This window comes from Sabethes cyaneus, chromosome 2 (genome assembly GCF_943734655.1).
Source record: "Sabethes cyaneus chromosome 2, idSabCyanKW18_F2, whole genome shotgun sequence".
Classification (NCBI taxonomy): Eukaryota; Metazoa; Arthropoda; class Insecta; order Diptera; family Culicidae; genus Sabethes; species Sabethes cyaneus.
In genome coordinates, this window is record NC_071354.1 from 52194265 (window position 1) to 52212114 (window position 17850).

Below are 17850 nucleotides of genomic sequence, written 5' to 3' on the forward strand. Positions count from 1 at the left end.
TTGAACCAAATTTTGTCAGATTGTGCATTTTAACTTAACTAAGCACAACGAAAACTTGCACGCAATTAAATTGTGCTCAAGCTTGTATGTAAACTCTTATATTACAGCAATCATTTTATTTTTTCGTTAATTTTTTTCAAAAAGTTCTACGAGTTCGAAGTTGTTTGTTTGTCGTGTGTTTGAAAATTATTGTAAAAGTTTAATAATTGTAAAATTTGTTCCTGTTTGCTAATATTGTTTTCTTTTTACCTTTGTTATACTATAACAAAGGTTTAAAAATTGGTCGAAAAACACGAAATTGATCCGAGGCCCGGAGGGCCAAGTCACATATACCAATCGATAGGGTTCGACGATTTGAGCAATGTCTGTCTGTGTGTGTGTGTGTGTGTGTGTGTGTGTGTGTGTGTGTGTGTGTGTGTGTGTGTGTGTGTGTGTGTGTGTGTGTGTGTGTGTGTGTGTGTGTGTGTGTGTGTGTGTGTGTGTGTGTGTGTGTGTGTGTGTGTGTGTGTGTGTGTGTGTGTGTGTGTGTGTGTATGTATGTAATGATTTTTTCTATCGCCTGTTTCTCAAAGATGGCTGAACCGAATCGTTCGCTATTACTTTTGTTTGAAAGGTATTATTGTCTAGTAGATCATTATTGAGTTGCTTCGTGACACGACGTTTCGTTTAAAAGTTATAAGCAAAAATGTGAAAAATACGTGACACGGGTTTCTCTAGAACTACATGACCGATTTCAACGATCTTAGTATCAAATGAAAGCCCTTATTAAAGCTAAATTATTCAGAAATTTTTAATTGAAAACAAACAAGTAGTTGAAAAGTTATGCTTAAAAAACCTGTTTTGACAAGGAAATAATTATCGCCTGTTTCTTAGAGATGGCCAAACCGATTTATGCGCTATTAGTCTCATTTAAAAGATAATATATGCTAATAGATCACTATTGAATGGTTTTTTGATTGGACGTTTAATTTGAAAGTTATGAGCAACCGTATACACCACACCAAAATTAACAATAATTTATAATGATTTTAACCAAGATAATTTACCTAATTTGAAATATTTTAATATCAAACGAGAGGTTTTGACAATACGAATATATATGCAAAATTTCAGAAGAATTGGTTGTACCGGTCAAAAGATATTACCCCTCGAACACTCGCGCCAACTTTTGCAACACAGTTGCTCGCGCGCGCTATAATCCCAAACCAAAGAAAACGTGCGCACTAGAGGTTTGACTGGGAAAACTTGGTTTTAGGTTTATCGAACCTTTAGAATAGTTTCTTGAAATTAAAAGCTCTATCGTCTGGTGGAATCTAAATTTTGATTAATCCCCCTAAAAGTGAAATAAAAAAAATATTTTTCTTCAGTGTCAATATAACACATTAATGTGCTCTGCAAAGTTATAGAGCATATTATTACAAGAAATTTTGCTAGAGACAGTAACCTTCCATCTCTGCAGCTAAGATAGAAAAATCTTATTTATTGTATATGAATTTGTAAACTCAGTTTCTATATTTTTGCTCTTTTTGTAATTGTTGTATGACTTTTTCTTGTATTACAAAATTGTACAAATGATAAAAATGATAAAAATACACAACTTTGCTGAATATAGTATACCTCTATGTTTGCTTGTTTAGGAACTGTAGAACTTTGATTATAAAAAATACCTTAATTTTGATTACGAATTACTCGACTACCAGCAGACGGATACATTTTAAACATTTTACATTGGCTAGTTTTGCTGCATACAGACACCATTTTTCCATATGAAGAAACGAAAGAAAATTCCACTTGGGGTCAATTGCGGTACACCTCGCATGCTGATTGTTTCGTTTCTGTGATGACGGTTTATGCTGATCTATTTTTCCAACAATTTAAATTATTAATGCATTAAATAGTTATGACATTTTGCTCAGAATAAGTTTATTGAAGAATATTCGTTAGTTAAACAACGATTTGTAACTTTATAACAATATGGCGTTGAAAAACCTACACGTGTTGTACAAAATACAACAGCGCACAGTGGTGCCAGTCAGAACAAAACTGAGACAAAACTAATAAAATTGGTAAAGTAGCATGGAACATACATATTTTGTATATAACTGTGAACCAAATTGACTACTAAAACTTAAAGTTTTCAAATATATCAAAAAAATATATTCAAATATATTAAAAAATCAATAATTAGGGTGTCTCTAAAATTATTTTCTAAGAAAAGTTTTATAACTACTTGAACTATTATATTTATTTTGTGTTTTTTTGCATTGGGATAATTAGGAGAAGTAGTAATGACCTTGTAACACTCAGCAATCCATAACGTTGAGCCACATTTAAAAATAAATTTCGAATTTTAAAAATAGCTCTTTCTCCAGCCAATAACCATGTTTATTCACTAAAATTTGAATATCAAAGTGTCATTTCTGCTCTGCTGACCTGGTACTAACCTTTAGCTGCTAAATGCTCAAAGATTTATTTTAAAAATATCTGTAATAGTATTGTTAGAAGTAATTACAAAGCGGGATTGCCTAAAAACACATGGTTCTATAAAATTCAATATTTTTAGTCTCTGCGCAAATCTGCGCAAAATGCGGATATGATTTTTGGAAAGTAGACTAAATTCTACATAAAATATGAAAAAATCACGGTTACCTTCCGTTCCCAAAAAAAGATGCTCAACTTTGAAAATTCGAAGTCACATGTGTGTTACTATTTTGAGATTTGTTACAAACATATTTTAGAGTGTACTTGATTTTCGTCAATCTTCAAAATAAGGTGCTAATCTATAACCATTTCAATACCAAATCGCGTTTTCTTTGTATCCAAATACCTAACAGGATACGATTAAAAACAGTTTTTCGAAACTTGCGTTAATTGAAAAATATGGGAAATTATCACACAAACCTCAGATTCAAAAAATTCTCCAAAAAGCTGTATCATTCCCAGTGCTCTGAAATTTTGGAATATAGTTATTTAGTCTGTCTACTTTCATAAAAAAATAATAATTCATGAAAAACTTCAACTCCATTTTGGGTGTTTTGTCCCAGTATTTTCCACTGTGCAGCGTGAGTAACCGAAGGTTAATAAAAATTGATTAAAATTATTTAAGTAAACTCTATTGATGTGAATCAAATAGAATGGCATTACAGGAAATTATGCATAGTTCAAAAACCTATAAACTAGACCTTTACTAGGCAATGTATATGTTAAAGAATAAGATTTCCTCTTACAACTTACTTTTATTTGCACTTACTCAAATTAATAACAACTTACTTATCCTTACTCAGGAATTACATGAAAATAGGATCTATCAAAATTTAAAAGTGTTCCTATTTTGTTCAAAATTTGTAAACTTAGTCAATTTTCAAAAATTTTATGTAAACCAACGCATTACGCAACGTTAACCAATAGATGAATTATGTTCCGAAAACGTATCGATTTCTATCTCAAATGCCAAGTAAGAACGTATAACAAAGGTTCCTTTCACCACTAGGTGGATTAAATCGGGTTTTTAAATATTGTTAGGCTAATATGTACATGCGGAGCAGAAGTGACCGTGTAATGATGAGCCACCTGACAAAGAAATGGTCCATTCTCGGTAAAAAGTTTATATTAATGTTGTAAGGACAAATTAATGCTTTGATTATTTTTAGAGCCTTGATAAAGAATATAAATTATTCGAAACGTTGGAGAAGGTGAAAACACCGTTTTTCTGCTTTTTAAGACTACAAAGCAGAAAGAAACTCCATAGAATGAATTCCCATTCGATAAAAGATTGCAGTGTTCATTTTAGGTCAGAAAGCAAAAATCTTAAATTTGGCGCCGATTGATGCCCCCACGATTAGTGGTAGTACCTCCTTTTTAAAAGGAAAGACCCGTTTTGTCAAACCTTTTTATTTTCATTTATAGATAAAAATGGAAATATTAGGTTTGGAAAGAAACTATTTTCACATTTTCACATTCCAATTTCAATCGAAAATAGTCGAGAAAAAATGGCTTTTTTAGCGTTTTGAGCTGGAAATGATCATCGGTATCTTCGGTACCTTATTCAACTATTTGTTAACGCTGTGCTAGTTATCATCCATATGCATCCTATCGATAAACAATCTCCAGAGTATATTTTAACCTACTAAATAACTTTGTAGAACATTTGAAAGCAATGAAAACATCGTATGCAAATTTTTTGAGCAGAATTGCTTTTAGAGTGGCTTCTTTAAACAAATCATTAAATAACGTAACCAGTAAGGGATAGATAGTTACTATATACATCAAAGTTGCTTATTTTAGTGTGCTCTATAATTTTTGAGAAGACGCTAGATTTTTTGGAAAACAAAAATTTGTGTCACCCTATTAGGGGGATTCACGGTCACCCTAAAAGTGTAAGAAAATGTGCTATATTTTAGTAATTGACTGCTCCAAAGAAACACCCGTTGAAAAATTACACATTTTTGCTATACTGTTCTGTTTTTCAGGTTTGGTCCCATTAAAGGTTTGGTCATTAAAGTTTTCTTGAATAAATTTCATCAATCATTTTTAAATATCTTTTGACCAGTAGAACCAACCTTTATGAAATTTGGCAGATACATTTGCAGTATTAAGACCTCTCGTTTAATACTAAAATAATTGAAACTAAATAAATTATCTTGATTAAAATCGCTATAAATTATTGTAAATTTTAACGTGTAACTTTAATTGCTCATAACTTTCAAATTAAAGGTCCAATCAAAAAACAATTCAATAGTAATCAATCCGGCTATATTACCTTTTAAATGAGACTAATAGTGCATAAATCGATTGGGCCATCTCTGAGAAACAGGCGATAATTATTATCTTGTCAAAACACGTTTTTAAGCATAACTTTCAAACTACTTGTTCGTTTTCAATAAAACTTCTTGAAAATTTTTATGGTAGCAAGAGCTTTCATTTGGTACTAAGATCATTGAAATCAGTCGTGTGGTTCCGGAGAAAATCGTGTCACGTAGTTTTCACATTTTTGCTTATAACGCTTAAACGAAACATCGGACCACGAAACTATCGTTCGACATGCGCACGATATGCCTAGCCCGAGGCAGCCGAACTAATCTCGTGATATAGACGATGATCCTGGTCGAACTTCAAGATTTGTTTACCATGTTTCATGTTTCGTCATCCATGTGTATTCAAGGTGAGTTAAAATAGGTGATCTGGTTTTTACAGTTTGTAGAACAGAAGTGCGCAAAGCGATTGATTAGCAACCATCGATGTTATTTGTACACATTCAAGTGTTTCAAGTTTGCAAATTTCGGTGATCGTCAAAGGTAACCCAGCGGAGGTGATAAACTAATTTGAACATCAGAAAACCTCTCTTGACTAACCTTGTATGTATTTGTGTTCTGTCGTAGACGATACGCAACACTGCTCCGTTCAAAGGGCGCACTGGTCCTCCGCAAGTATAACCCATATTTCATGGCCGTAGAGGATTTCCGATCTTATCAGTATTTTCTAGACGGCCAAGTTCGTGGCGAATTTTATTTTTTATTAAAAGAAACATATTTTTATATACATTCTATCAGTTCACAGTTTGTTCGGAGGACCTGTTTGCTTTTGTGAATTTGACTAAAAGATGATCATGCTACCCTTATTTTTGAGACGTTTACTGAGAAAATTAGAGTAAAATGACTATTCTGCCGCAATCAAATAACCTGCCATTAAAATCCACATGATAATAGCTTCCTTATGGTACAAGAAGATCGGTTTTATTCCAGCGGAATCCAGAGTTATTAAAACATATTGATTTTCGTGATCGAGTTTTTTAATGTTTTATCGTTAAAGTTATTTTTTTATTTTTCGAGAAAAAAATAGAATAAAACCTGTATATAAAGTAATAAATTTCATTATTAATTCATTATTTGCTAATACCGATAACACCACAGTAATCTAGGTAGGTAAATTACAACTACAGTTTACTTACTTCGAACTTAAACTTCACTTCAGCTATAGTTCTATCTCACGTCCTTATCATAATGCGTCGAAAGGCTCAAAACTCAACAAAAAGTGAATCAAAATTTACTAGAAAGTCAACTTCATCCATTCTGGCAAGAATTCAGATAGTTCTTAGTTTCTGCTGAAACGACCGAGCTCGTACGGCACGCCACAGAGATTCATGGAAATCGTTCCCATCTAAAGCTTCTTTGTTGCTTCATACATCACGCGCCGGGGGCTCACACCTTCCCTACAGCAGTGCAAAAGAAGTATGTACTTCTGGCGATGTACGGTATCACCGCAAAAAAACATGTCCAGCACACGCTTTTCCTTTTAATTGTTTTTACTTTTGATTCTGAGCAGACACAATTTAGCGGTGCCATCCTCCCAATTTCACCTTATATAAACCGCTGAAGATAGACACGACATATCAGTTGCATTGTTACTTTCAACTCAATTAAGTAACATTGGCGAATCATTAGTTTCTGAAACTATTTAAAAATGAATGTCATAACGTGTATACTAGTTGTGGCTAGCGTGACGATGGTGTTGGGTCAGTACAATGTACCCATGTCAGCGCGTTCTGGTGGGGAAAAATTACACTTTGCCTATAAGTTGAAATCGCTACGACAATCGTTGGATGAATGTGCTCAGTATTTGAACCAACCAAAGGATGCTGTAGGTCGATTGATTGCCAGTAATTACATCACGCAGGATAAGGACCTAAAGTGTTTGATTCGCTGTGCTGGTGTTAATTCTGGATGGTGGAATGAAACAACCGGAGTGCAAGGACCGGTCATTGAAAGTTACTTCCAGCCTTCCGCCGATGATACCTGCTACGCAAGACGAACGAAAGAGTGCATCAGCTCGAAACTAGCGCTGTGTCAGGATGATTGTTCCAAAGCGTACGAGACTTTCCTATGCTATTACCAGCAGTGGGGCAATCTAAAATGTTCGCCAGAATATATTCCACTCCCGCGGTTGGACGCGGTCCAAGCAGCTTTCAACTGCTTTAGCTATTTGCGGACACCCAAACAGCTCCTCGAACAGTACAGTAAAGGTGTGTTTCCGGAAGTGTCGGAAACTAAATGCTTGTACCGTTGCCAGTACATTGCTGAGGGATTGTACGAGCCGGCATTGGGAATGAATCTGACCCGAGTCTACATTCGTAACCATGCTGTTCCCGATCCGGAAATATTAAGCGACAAAACTAAGGCTTGTGTGGAATATGCCCTGCGGGAAAGTTGTGACGAATGCAGCCGTGTCTTCCGTGCAACCAGCTGCGTAGAACAACTAGGAGTCAAGGGACGCACTGCTGATTTGTTGCGAGAAGCAGCCACTTTTGTCGTTGGAAAACAACAACCCGATGAACAAAACCCACCGCCACGTTATAGTTCACCTCTCGGTATGCCACCACCATACAATCAACCACAGTCCAATTATATTCCACCACCACCGCCACCAGCACCGGAACCACAGGGAGGAAGATGCCGGTACAATTGCAGGAACTAAATGAAATTTAAAGGTCACAGTAAAAAATATTTATTGAAGCATAGTTGGTAAGAAAATGGAACTACTTAAGAGTAAATTATTATTTTAATAAAAATTAAATAAACATATTACACAATATTGTTATTTTTGGTACAATGAGCTCCTGTTTTAGAAAGTTGAACACACCATTTACAAGAAACCTCAATATATAAAAATAAAGGTACATGTGCCTCTCTACTCTATCCAAGTGACGTGAATTGGGAAGATGAAGAGTGAAGAGGGGTAACTCTAAAGAGAAAACCGTTAATTCTAATGACATGGTCTGCTGGGAAAAGTTTCTAGGAGTTTTTGCAGATAGTTCAGTGATTAATTCACCAAGAAGTGAGATAAAAATTGAATCCTTTTACCAAAGCTAGTACAAGCAACTTCCAGAAGACACCAGCAAGAACAGTTTTCCAAAACTGCGTCAGAACGCACGCAACTTTTCATCGCACGAGCACACACGAGCAACATAATGAGCCTGGCAGTTTTTGGAACGTCCGTCAAGTCGAGCGTATAAACTGCATCTCTACCACCAGCATCACGGCTGGTCTAACGGAGCCCGAATAGGAGACGAACTACTTTGCAATCTGGTTTAATTTTTCACCTCTGTTGATTTAATTAAAATGTCAAAATAATCAACAAACCGCACCCGATCCTCACGTTCGTTGCAGCGAAAAGTTGACCACTACTAGCCTGCCCCGCACTTGGGACCACGAGACGGTCAGTTGCAGCTGAACTGAGTATACGGAGTAGTACGGATACGATGAAGGCACTCTTGCCGGGCGTTTGGGTCCGGCGATGATGTACGAGTCTTTTACATTTCATTAAAACTTCACCTCTAGCGTAGAATATAATTGACGTTGTCATCGGCAGCGCGTACTGCCAGCGAAAGATGCACCATGTTTGGGTACAGCGTGGCGGCCGCAGACTGGCAGACAGCATCGCACGCGAAAATGTTTTTGCCTGGCGAGTGCGTTCGCCGGCGATCACGCTTCTAGCTCGTTTCGGGTGGTAATAGTCTGAAACTAATTAGGAATGATATTTGTATCGTTTCGGTTTTGTTTTTTTGTTGCTCACGGAAAGTTAGCTAAAAGTGTCAACGTTCGCACATTTGGAATGCGCTGGATTGGAAACGTCATAATGGATTATGCTCGAATTGGACGAGTTTTGCCAACAACTGAAAGATTGTCGTATGCTGATGAAGTGTTACACAAGTTTAGACAAGCTTCGTCAACCTATCATCATCATCATTATTAAGGGCGTATGCTGGGTGAATATACAACAGGGCCCAAACACTGGCGGGTTCAGAGATAAACAAAAGATGGAGCCCCTACCTTCAAATTTGGATTGGAAATAAGAAGTTTTGTTTGTTATTGGATTGAAAATTTGACTTTCAGTCGGAATTGAACCTAAATTTGGACTTCGAATCAAACTTGAAATAAGACATGATTTAAACTTAAAATTTTACTTGAAATTGTGCGTGTAATTAGCTTAAAATTAGTCCCTGAATAGACTAAAACTGAATTGGACTTGAAAACGGACATGGAATTCGACTTAAATTGGATTTAAAATGGGACATAACTAGGACTCAAAAATGGACATGAAATTGGACTTGAATTAGGACTAATGTGGACTTGCTTTACTTCAAATAAAATTAGAAATTTTACTTCCAATTGAACTAGAAATTTTTCTTTAAAATGAACTTGAAATAGAACTTAAACCTATATTTGAAATATGACTTAAAATGGAACACAAAATGGGACTTGCAAAGGGTTATTGCACCCATAGGTCACTTTCGAACAATTTATTTTTGTCAGATGAACATCAGAACTTGGAATTTAACTTGTATTTGTGGATTTATAGTTGGAATTAGACTTGAAATTGTTGAAGTTGAAATTGAAATTGGAAATAAAAAGGATATGAAATGACTTAAAATAAGACATGAGATTATAATTGGAATTAGTCCTAAAATTTGTGTGTGTGTGTGTGTGTGTGTGCGTGTTTGTGTGTGTGTATGTGTGTGTGTATGTGTGTGTGTATGTGTGTGTGTATGTGTGTATGTGTGTGTGTGTGTGTGTGTGTGTGTGTGTGTGTGTGTGTGTGTGTGTGTGTGTGTGTGTGTGTGTGTGTGTGTGTGTGTGTGTGTGTGTGTGTGTGTGTGTGTGTGTGTGTGTGTGTGTGTGTGTGTGTGTGTGTGTGTGTGTGTGTGTGTGTGTGTGTGTGTGTGTGTGTGTGTGTGTGTGTGTGTGTGTGTGTGTGTGTGTGTGTGTGTGTGTGTGTGTGTGTGTGTGTGTGTGTGTGTGTGTGTGTGTGTGTGTGTGTGTGTGTGTGTGTGTGTGTGTGTGTGTGTGTGTGTGTGTGTGTGTGTGTGTGTGTGTGTGTGTGTGTGTGTGTGTGTGTGTGTGTGTGTGTGTGTGTGATACAATCTAGCGCTTTTATGTAAACAAATTACATGCATGTTATAGTAAGAAAGTTTGTCTTCCTAAATGCAATTAATTTTAGTCCTGAAGATGGAAGGTGATAGCTCTATTGTTCATCCAACGACCCATTTCTAGAATACCTGGATATACACGCACATTCCGAAGTCGCCTTCATAAACAATAAGTCCCGCATGGATACTTTTACATATCCACACTTCCAGAATAATTTTCATTATTCTGGCGCGTATTTCATTTGACAAAATCATAGTTGTAATTTGAAACAAGCAGCAAAGCTGATTTGAAATAGAATAGTTCTCTTCCATATATATACCGTTTAGGTTCTATTTTGGAGATATTGCATTAAACACGAGATTTCATTCATTCAAATTATCCGCTTTTATAATTTTAATTAAAATACAGCCGAATGGAACATTTCAGTTACTCAGCTATACATTTCAAAACTCTGCTTAACTATTTTAATGTTGATGCATAACAGCATCATCTGTACCGTAGCGCCAACTACATGTCAAAAGAAACCCATATTCGTCAATAAACATCGAAAACAATTGGCATCACGAATTATTTTTTATGGAGTTTCTATGACATGTCATCGGAAACTACTTTTAGTTTGAAAATGTACTTATCCGTGCTTATCCTTTGTAAATCAGCGGGATTAGGAAGCCATCAGCACTAAACAACACACTCGCGGAAAGGAAGGGGGGGGGGATATTGGTAGCTATGCTTGACAAGTAGTCATTTTGACTCCTACCTTTTGTCCATTAATATATATGTATGACCGCATTTCAAGGTCAAGACTAAAAACTTGAGATTAGTCTAACACACTCGCGCAAATTACGGAAATAAATACTGAGTTTTGACACTGAAAATTTCAAAAGCAACGGAGCGATAAAATAAAAACAACAATTCTTAACCGTGCTGCCAGCAGAGGCCAATTTCAATCAAGCGGTTCAAAAGTTATGCTTAAAAATGTGCTTTTTCAAGGTGTCAATTAGTTGAACGTTTCTCAGAGATGGCCAAACCTATTTATGCGCTATTAGTCTCATTTGGTAGGTAATATAGCCTCTTAGATCACTATTGATTTGTTTTTTGATTGGATGTTTAATTTGAAAGTTATGAGCAGTCGTGTACAGCATAATAAAATTTACAATTATTTATAACGATTTTAACCAGATAATTAAGCAGATTTCAATTATCTTAGTATCAAACGAGAGGCATAAACTCTATGAACATACCTGCTAAATTTTATTAGAATTGTCCTTGCAAGTCAAAAGTTATTTGATAAAACATTGATGAAATTATTTAAGCAAACTTTACTGATATGAACCAAATAGAAAAAAAATGCGATCATGTGCTCTAGCGTAAAAATGCTTAATTTTCCAGGCGGTGTGTCTTTGGAAAAGTTTATTTAAAAAATCTGGCGCAACTTTTTACACTATTAGGGTGACCGTAAAGCTACCTATTAGGGTGATACAAATTTTTGTTTTTTTTAAATGCGTCCAAAAAAGTACAGTGTCTCCACAAAAGTTGTAGAACACAGTAAAATAAGCAACTTTGCTGGGTTGTATAACATTTCGCCGAAGACCATATCGCGGAGTACCGTTTCGCGGAATACCATTTCGCGGAAAGTACTATTTCGCGGAAAGTACCAAAACGCCGAAAACCCTTTCGCGGAAAGGACTATTCCGCGGAAAACCGTTTGGCGGAAATAAACATTTCGCGGAAAACCATTTGGCGGCAAATATGGTTTCGCGGAAAACCATCATGTTAGCAGCAAACGTTTCCTAGATGATTCAGGGCGAGCCGGCCGCAGGCAACGGCGAGTGTTCGCCGGTGACCCGCCGTTGGAAGCGCCGGCCACTGCGGGGGGGCAGCCCCCCCGCAGAGATCACATCTGTCTAGGTCTATTCGTTTTCCTAGGTCTATTGACCTCTAGTTAGTTTTCCCTAGTCCTCGCATCGATTTAACTACTGATTTAACTGATGATAACTACCATAGTGTTATCCGCGAAATAGTACTTTCCGCAAAAATGTATTCCGCGAAATGGTACTTTCCGCGAAAATGTTTTCCGCGAAATGGTTTTCGCGAAACAGAATATTCCGCCTTATGGTCATCCGCGAATTGGTTTTCTGCGAAATGGTATTCGGCGAAATGTTATACAATCTTACTGTAAATTCTCAACGAGAGCACGTACCGAAAAATACTTTGGGCTCAACATTTCTGAAGATAAAAGGCTTCTGAAAATGCAAAACAAATAAATTTTCCGACTTTCCAGTAAGGGTCCCCCTTTAATATCAATCCTGTCCAAGAACTTTGCACACGATTTTTTGATTGATTTCAAATATTCTACAAATTTATCAGTATATTACATACACACGCATATGTGTTGATGATAACTACCATTACTGCCCATAAACGCATAACAGTCCCATGTTATTTTTCACCGCTTTTAGTCTCAGTCTCAGTCTCAATAGTCTCAGCAGTGAAAATATAACAATAAAGATCTGCATTTCGGAAATGCCTGGACCGATTTGACTGCAATAACTAACAAACGGAAAGTTTTGTGGCCTAGAAGAATTTGGATCGGATGTACGGTTCGAAAGATATGTCCGGAACAAGGTCGGGAATACATGAAACTTGAACATAGAAGCACCTTGAGTCATAATAAACCCGTCATGCGACAGCTCCAAGTACTCGAAATTGCAAACTAGACCATTGGTAGTCGTATAAAATGTTTAAGACATCATCGGCTACATCTGAACACGTCCAGCAATGTTCCGGATCGGGGTTCAGTTTCTGAACTGAACTGAGATACAGCATGTGACATCTTAAAGTACTCAAAATTGCAAAAGTAGTTCATTTGTCGTCATATAAAGTGTCCAGGATTACATTGGCCACAGCCGGACACGTCCTGGGAACGTTCCGAATACATCCAGGAAAACGGCCAGTTTCTAACTTAAACCAAACCCCACAATGCGACCCCACTATTTACTCAAAATAACAACTTACAAATAAAAGGAAGACATTTTTTGATTGCTTTGAAATATTATACAAATTTATCAGTATATTACATAGACATGCATATGTATTGATGATAACTACCATAGTGTTATCAAAAAGTTGAATTATGTTCCTGGCGTGTCGAATTCTATCTCATATGACAAATGAGATGGTATAACAAAGGTTCCTTTCACCAATAGGTGGATTAAATCGGGTTTTTTTTCTGACAATGAGAAGTCTTGAGTACAAAGATTAATTCTTAAAAATTTATCCTTTACTGCTGGTATGTTCAGCTGTCTGTAAGCCACCTTTTGTCGCATCAGATCAGAGTTACATCAGCATTCAACTCTTTCTGAAATTCCTCAACTGCACTTTATAGTTACAGATTGATAAAATTTAACAAATAAAATTTAAAAATTGATAATTGATGCTCAAAATGAAGAAAATTGCCGCCCAGTTAGCTTGAAGGTACGTTTCTGGTCTAATATGCAAGTCAGTCGTCGTATGATCGAATCTCGGGTGGGCGTACGGCTAGAGTCAGTAGGAACATTTCTTATAGCTATAGCCAACTTCTGGAGCTGGAATGCCCCATAATGGAACAAACCAACTAGAAGCAGCCCATATCTTTCAGGTATTGTGACAACCCCGAGCCAAATGAACAAAATGTCTCCAATTCACTCACTTGTGGGTTCTTGCTCTCCAATTCCTAGCATACCGCGAACGAGTGTACTCGTCGCCAGATCTTCCTGCACCTGGTTTACCCATCTTGCTCGCTGCGCCCCTGGTCGTTTTGTTGTTACCGGATTTGAAGCAAACACCATCATTGTCCACCAAGTTAGCTCCGGGGTATGATGATGCTAGCCTAACAAGCCAATCGTCGTATGTTCGAATCTCGACTGGGTGGTGCCGCTACAGAGTTAATAGGATCTTTGCACTAGCCCCACAATTTTCCTGTACTCTAATAACCGACTGCGAAGTCTGTCGATAAAGAAGGATCAAGTTCTGAAGGACGTTTATACCCATGGCTTTGTTTTTTACCATCATTGCAGGGTAGTGGTGTGGCATTCTTGCGAAATGCTCTGCCCATCGTATCCATCTAGCTTTAGCTACCTTTTGACTACTGGGTTCGTCACAGGGCTGCGCAAGCTTATGTTTCATCCTACGTCTCCATACTCCGTTCTCGTTTTTAACACTGGTCTCTCGAAAACTCCGAATACTCACAGGTCTGCCTCGTGTATTATCTACGTTTCATGCTCGTAGAGAACATCCGGTCTCATGAAATTCTTGGACAGAGTATACTTTGTACGATTTCCGCTGATGATACGCCTTCGAATCTCACGGCTGGTGTCATTGTCTACCGTCACCATTGTGCCAGGATATACCAATTCCTCAACTAACTCGCACGCATCGCCGTCGATCGTTACACTATTGCCCAAGTGGCGTCGATAGGCCTCAGCTCCGCTGAGCAGCAACTACTTCGTTTAGGATGTATTTATCCCAATTTTCTCTTAGAAATTCTGTACCGCTCCTCTTTACTCAAGCTGGGAGATCCGCGGATCAAAACAAACTGAAATTGGAGCCAATCATAACAGGAATCAAATCCACTTATCCTCCTAGGCCCTGTGTGAGTACGATTCCAGTTATGATTGGCAACTTGGTTCCAACGTTAAACGTTGCTTGAATAACCATCCTTTACCTAATTTTCCACCCGTTCCTCTTCACATCTTGTGCCGCTCTACTTAGATACTATCAACACCTTTGTTTCATTACTTTCTATTACCGTTCCCTCCGGCGATTGCAAAAAAAACTATAGTTATAAAAAAATAATGATATGCCTAACCTCAATAAAGGTTAAAACAAAACCACGAAGTTGGTCCAATCTTCCCTGATTCGGGCTTCAGTCCGGTGTACTGTTCAGCCACCCTACAGATGTTTTACCGACAATATCCATGTCGTCGCTAAAGCAGACAAACTAGATTTGTTGAAGCTGGTGCTCCGCGAGTTAATGTCCACTCAGTTCATAGCACCTTGCAGTGCAATGTTGAACGGTAGGCATGAGAGACTATCACCTTCAAGAAGCCCTTTATGTCAGTAATTCTCAACCTTATTTAGTTCGTGAAACCCCTGACGGAATTCCGTATATAAGTTTGGTGCGAACTAAATGGTGCGAAGCCGTGGAAGTTCGTGAACTCCCATTTGGGAAACGCTGCTTTATGTGATAACAATACACCCAAAATTCAATCACAGCACTGTGCACTATCCAGAGTAGCGTTAGTCAGACTCGAAGATGTTGTTCTTACCTATGATTTTCCATATCTATCTCCGGTCAATGGTATCAAATGCAGCTTTGAAGTCAACCAACAAATAGTGCGAGGGAGTTCTGTATTCAGTCCAAAGGCTCTGATCTACTGCAGTGATTGGTAATAATGGACGCAAAATGGTTTGGGCAAAGCATTGGGAACGGTGATCGTACGATAGTCTTCATAGACCAGCTTGTCGTCATTCTAGTCTATCAGGCAGATAGCCCCGTCCTTTTACTCTCCCGATAGCTATTCAGTATCCCAGATTCTAACAAACAGCCAAGTGGCCAGCTTTTTCAGTCCCGGGGCGCCATTTAGGTGTTCTTCGGAGTGCTACTTTCACCTTCCGGTCACCTCACAATCGCCCGTCAAAATACTATCATTCTTAACCCGACACATCTTGGCTCGCGTTCCACAAAGCCTTTGTGGGATGCATTTAGTTTTTGGTAGAACTTTCGCGTTTCGTTAGAACTATGATGCTGCGCCTACTTCGCATATTTCCGCTCTTCCAAGTAGCGCTTTTTCTCCCGGTGTACTTGGGTTAGCTGCGTCCAAATGCTGCAAGCAAATGCGCTCGCACAATATTCTCCTCATCCATCATCCTTCTACATTCATGGCACTTCATGGTCATACCAACCGTTCCGCTGATTCCTTGCCACGTGCTAAATGATGCTCTCTGCGGTGAGTTTTGGGCACAACTTAATCATCACTAAGTAGTCAAGTTTAGCGCTCCGAAAAGATCTGACATCAATGACTTTTGAGAAGAGCCGGCAGTCGACCAAAACGTGATCGATATGTGTTTCTATCTGATTTGGTGACCTACAGATGTTCCTGTGGCGGCGTTTATGCTAGAAGAAGATCCTTCTTCTTTTCCTAGTGTTTTGAACTGAATGTGATTGATAATGTAAACGAAAACTTTCGTATATTTTTGGATATGTACCTTTCAATATTTAATCAAAGAATCCAACTTTCGTTATTATTTACTGAAAACAAATGTTTTCCAAATGTCTTTCTTATATCCCGTATAGTGAACAACATGTTAAATCTCATACATTTCAATCGAGTATAAGTTTATAGCCCATTCCGTTGCTCGTAAGCTATAGGCTCGTAAAATCTATGAAGGATAAGCATTACATATACTCACCAGAACCGCTGTGCGGTGACGGTTGCGTAGATCTATATTCATCTTCCGTCTCTAGAGAACCGGTACTCCAACCTGAAGAGACTGCCACTAAACAGCTCAGTACAATCAGTTGGCGGTACATACTCGTAAAACGCATCAATTAACTATAGTACTGTTGAAACGGTAGCAAAAATATGCATAAACTGTTCATTAACGTCCGGTGGATGCCAAGTTTATTTTTTACATTAGTTGTCATCGACCAAACCTCTATTTTCACTAGTTCACTCACTCGATCCGTTCAAATGACTCGGTAAGTTGAAGTCAACTCATTATGCAATTATTTCCAACTCGACCAATTAAGATTCATTACGACAACATGTTGGCACTCACGGTCGCCTCCTAAAAAAGCTGGGTGGTAATCGAAATTAATAATCATCACACGGCTACTTTACTTGACAAATCATACAACTTTCTAGGATATTCTCATCTTACAATGTTTTCAACAGTTTCACTTTTTATTTTCAAAAAGGGCTTGTTATTTAAAGTTGACTTTACAACTCTAGCTCAACTAATTCAACTAATTTTGAAAATTAAAGTATGAAGAATTGCCAAGTTAAACAAAGTTTAACCGCAGTTGAACCGAGTTCTGAGAATTGGCACGAAATCTTTCATATACTTCTAAATTAATTACCGTGCATAGTGCACATATTCAAGACTATTGAAAATGAAATCAGAACTCAAGCAAAAGAAGCCATGAACGTTTCACCACCCGTAATAGACTAAAACACACTTGCAGTTGCAATCGAACACGCCTCTGTACAATTTGTAAACAAGTTGACAGTACATATGAAGTTCCGGTGTTACTAAACTCCTTCTCCTCTTCCTTCGCAGTCTTATTTCCCGCGCATATTCAAACGAAGCGTAGAGACAACTGATTGAATCAACAACATAGTTCTTCCCTCAATTGATTAATTAATCAAGCGTCGTATTCGCACAGTATATACACACTAACAACTTGCCGCCGTTTGAATTGATAACGTCGAATGGCAACCCAATGGCACCGGCTCCATTACTTTGTTGATCGCTCTAAGCTGCAATAGTTATCAGGGAAATCGTTAAACATTCTTTCGGAGAATGAATAACAATGAGCAATAAAAACTTATTCAAATCAATCGTTCGTGAGCTGTGAATTAAATGCATAGATTGAGCCATTGAAGTCAGCCAAAAATTTGAACTCGTGCATTTCATTACGACTACCTACGATTTCGGGTTTTGAAACAGGCCCTTAATTTCTACAAATTTCAGACAAAACACCGACCGCGAGTTGAAAGGACCAAAACAAAAAGTCATATCAGCAGCAAAAAACATTAAACGGCCCGAGCACGCGGTGTTTGAAAAATAAACCACTCACACGCGACTCCTCCGCAAATTGGGTGGAGCGGTGACGGTATCAAGTGTTGGGGAAAACAGCTCAGCTATGCGAATCATCGCCAAAACA

General features: G+C 37.8%; 1 protein-coding gene across 1 annotated transcript in view; it reads right to left on the bottom strand.

Annotated features, from left to right (window-relative positions):
- The window catches only part of LOC128733620 (reversion-inducing cysteine-rich protein with Kazal motifs), a 43779-nt gene extending 27025 nt beyond the window's left edge, over nucleotides 1–16754 (bottom strand). The window contains exon 1 of the mRNA XM_053827341.1: nucleotides 16374–16754. Coding sequence (XP_053683316.1) covers nucleotides 16374–16509 — 136 coding nt within the window. The 5' untranslated portion in view covers nucleotides 16510–16754. The remainder of the gene's footprint in view (nucleotides 1–16373) is intronic.
- Nucleotides 16755–17850: the final 1096 nt, after the last annotated feature.